The 3,741-nt window shown below is 36.6% G+C and overlaps 1 protein-coding gene across 2 annotated transcripts in view; it reads right to left on the bottom strand.

Annotated features, from left to right (window-relative positions):
- Window positions 1–1,958: 1,958 nt before the first annotated feature.
- The window catches only part of LOC106872917 (fibulin-1), a 150,904-nt gene continuing 149,121 nt past the window's right edge, over window positions 1,959–3,741 (bottom strand). For both annotated transcript variants that reach the window (XM_014920095.2, XM_014920093.2), the window contains one exon: window positions 1,959–3,362. In XM_014920095.2, the coding sequence (XP_014775581.1) occupies window positions 3,217–3,362 (146 nt within the window). In that variant the 3' untranslated portion in view covers window positions 1,959–3,216. The remainder of the gene's footprint in view (window positions 3,363–3,741) is intronic.

Below are 3,741 nucleotides of genomic sequence, written 5' to 3'. Positions count from 1 at the left end.
ATATATATATATCATCATCATCATCATCGTTTAACGTCTGCTTTCCATGCTAGCATGGGTTGGACGATTTGACTGAGGACTGGTGAACCAGATGGCTACACCAGGCTCCAATCTGATTTGGCAGAGTTTCTACAGCTGGATGCCCTTCCTAATGCCAACCACTCTGAGAGTGTAGTGGATGCTTTTACATACGACCGGCACGAAGGCCAGTCAGGGGGTACTGGCAACGGCCATGCTCAAAATGGTGTATTTTACATGCCACCTGCACAGGAGCCAGTCCAGCGGCACTGGAAACGTTCTTGTTCAAATGTCTTTACACATGCCACCGGCACAAGTGCCAGGAAGGCGACACTGGGCACAGGTTCCATCATGATTTTGCTTTCGCTTGCCCCAATGTGTGTGTGTGTGTGTATATATGTATATATACATGTATGTATACACATACGCACACACACACATATATATATTTTGGATAAGGTAGTCAGAATGTTGGATGATTATATATATATTTATTCTGACTACTTTATTATTCTAAATATACAATATCTGTACATCACTTCACAAACACATCCACTCTCTTTCTCCCCCCCTCTCTCTCTCTCTATATATATACTTGAAAGATATTATTATTGCTAATATTATCCGTAGTGAATATAAGTAATTGATAATAATAGCAATAATGATATGGATGGTTCCAGGTTTTTAAATAGCATTATATAGCTACAAAATTTAAATTAGCACTATGCACAGCATACTGTGAAACAAGCAAAACACAGACATTGAATACGTGTGGTTGATAATGTTGATATATATATATATATGCACACACGTACGCACACACACACACACACACACACATTTATATACCATCATCATCATCATCATTTAATTCCTGTATCTCATGATGGCATGGGTTGATTGTTTGACATAATGTGACAAGTCCTAGAACTGCATCACCCTTCAATGTATACTTTGGCACGGTTTCTCTGGTTGGATGCCCTTCCTCACATCAGCCATATCACTAGTGTACACTGGTGCTTTTTCCATGTTACCGTACAGCTTGCAAGCCTTTGAAACCGGAGGGGAGGAACTTTATGTTTGCAGGCTAAAACATCAAAGAAGGCTGAACATGAAAGAAGCACATGTGTCAGACTGGTTCTATACCAAATTTCCCAGTTTACCTTTTAATATATACTTACTCTGCAAACATTGTGATTTACCAGGACTTTCAACTAATTTCTTTTACTTATTTTAGTCATTAGACTAGGGCATGCCATGAAGAACTTTCAGTTGAATCAATCAATCCCAGCACCCATTTCTCAAAGCCCAACATTTATTCTTGCCAAGTCATGGAAACACTAATATACTAACCCCAGTTGTTAAGCGGTAGTGGGGGACATGCACGCACACACACACACACACACACAAATGTGATGGACCTCTTTGAGCCTTCATCCACAAACTCTATTCACAAAGCTCTGGTTGAAATGAGGCCATAGCAGAAGACACTTGCCCAAGCTGCCATGCAATGGGACTGAACCTAGAACTAAGTGGTTGGGAAGCAAACTTCTTACCATAGAGCCACACCTGCACCTTCAGTGTGTATGACTTTCTTATTCAAAATAAAACACCTACATGCATTTGATTACTGGAATGTGCGGATCTACTTCGCAAGGGCACAGCTTGGATTATCATCCCCTTCTGTACACTATGTCTGCATACACAATTAAAAAGAGAGAAAATTGAGGCAAACAAAGTATGCAGTGTTAGGCAAGTGAAGGCACTTCTTTAAAAAGGGCATAAATATAAAGCAAAAACACAAACAAAGAAGTGTACAAGGAAGGTTTAGATGTGAAAGGAAGAAACAGAAGTGAATCAGGTGTTTCAAGTGATATGCAAAGAGAAGAAGAAAGAATGGAGAAAATGGAGAGGCTGGAGAAAGAAAACAAATTGTAGAATACTTTTTTCTTTTCTTCTTGTATTATTTATTAGTTGAATCATCAATATTTCATCAATTATTTCATGAAATAAAAGAAGTTAGTTCTGTCCTGTTAGGTATTGTTAGTCTGAGTAAATTTATGTCTTGCTTTGGTTTGTTGTCTGTAACAGAAAAAAAAAAAGGTGTTTTGTGTTGAATGGAAAAGGCTCCGCTTTGGTCTCAGTCTTTCTCAGTCGTATAAAAAATTCTTTATTATAATTTAATTTTAATTTTATGTTGGGCAGTTGCGTAAAGCATTTCTTTACATTAAAAGCTATGAAACAATAGCCGTTTAGGTTCCTTTCAATTTAACGGACTTTTGACTGTATTAGACACATCTCCCCCCTATTAGTTTATTAATGTAAGGGGTCATTGTGTGTGCATGTGTATATGTATATATATATGTATATAAATTCTTTTTTTGTGTATTAAAGCTAGCCTTTGTTTCATGTTAAGGAACACCTCAACTATTATTCAAGCCCATCACAGAAAAAGTGGTCTTTGTCTCCGGAAACAAACACTGATTTCTCTATAGGCTGGAATAACTATGAGATTAATGGCAGTCTTAATGCACAAATAAAGAATCTTTATCCACCAGTGTAGTGTTGAGCACTCATTCTCATTGAGAACAATGAGATTCAGATAAATTTTGAGAAGGTTGGAGCAACAGTGATGGATGAGAAAGGCCAAAGAAGGAATGAGTCATTGTCCTGACCGCTATCTGACCAAAGACTACACATTTGCCCCAAGTGTGCCGGAATCTGTTGTTCAAGGATTAGTTTGCCTAGCCCCTAAGTAGGGGCTTGCTACTCTTCCTCAGGATCTTCAGACAAGAAAAAAAACTGTCATCATCACATACATATATACATATACTGACACGCACACACACACACTCATATACACATTACCTTTCACTTAATACACACACCTTTCCCCTATTCGTCCATTAAATTGAAGTGTCACTATATACATATACATGCATACAAATACATATACACACAGATATACATACAAACACACACATAAACATCTATCCATCCTCCAGCCATATATATATATATATATACATATATATGTATATATATATATTGTTAATTGAAGGACTGGTCATCACTGGAATTCTTATATCAGTAAATATAGAAAAAAAAATGTAGAATTAGTAGTCTTGTGTTTAGCACCGGTAATTGTATTGCTGTAGAATTGGTCCTCTTCTGTATCTCTGTCTGCTGATTTAGCTATCAGAATGTATATTCTGATACATGAATACTGACAAAGGTGATATGGCGGGTGATGAGCAGATGTGGATTCTCACTGTGATTTTCCAGTACCAGAGTAATTAAAAATTCTAGAGGTCCAAGAATTGGTTTTATCAAATATAAAGCACCTGAAAATACAAAAGAGAAAGTAACAACAATTTTAGAAATTGAGAAAAACATACTGAAGTTATCATCATCGTTTAACATCTGCTTTCCATGCTGGCATGGGTTGGACGGTTTGACATGGAGCTGGCTAGCAAGAAGCTGTCCAGACTCCAACTGTCTGCTGTGGCATGGTTTCTTTGCTAATTATATTTCTATTTAGAAGAAATTTCATTTGGTAATGTTTGAAATAAAATATGTTTTGAATGGAAAAATCCAAAGGATGTCTTCATAGTACAAGAGTCAATTAAATAATAATAATAATAATAATAATAATAATAATCTTTACTGAGGGTTCATATAAAAGATTGCAGACAGTGCAGGACAATATGATACAAAAAGAGT

This window comes from Octopus bimaculoides, chromosome 24 (genome assembly GCF_001194135.2).
Source record: "Octopus bimaculoides isolate UCB-OBI-ISO-001 chromosome 24, ASM119413v2, whole genome shotgun sequence".
NCBI lineage: Eukaryota > Metazoa > Mollusca > Cephalopoda > Octopoda > Octopodidae > Octopus > Octopus bimaculoides.
This window is presented reverse-complemented; position numbering and strand designations above follow the sequence as displayed.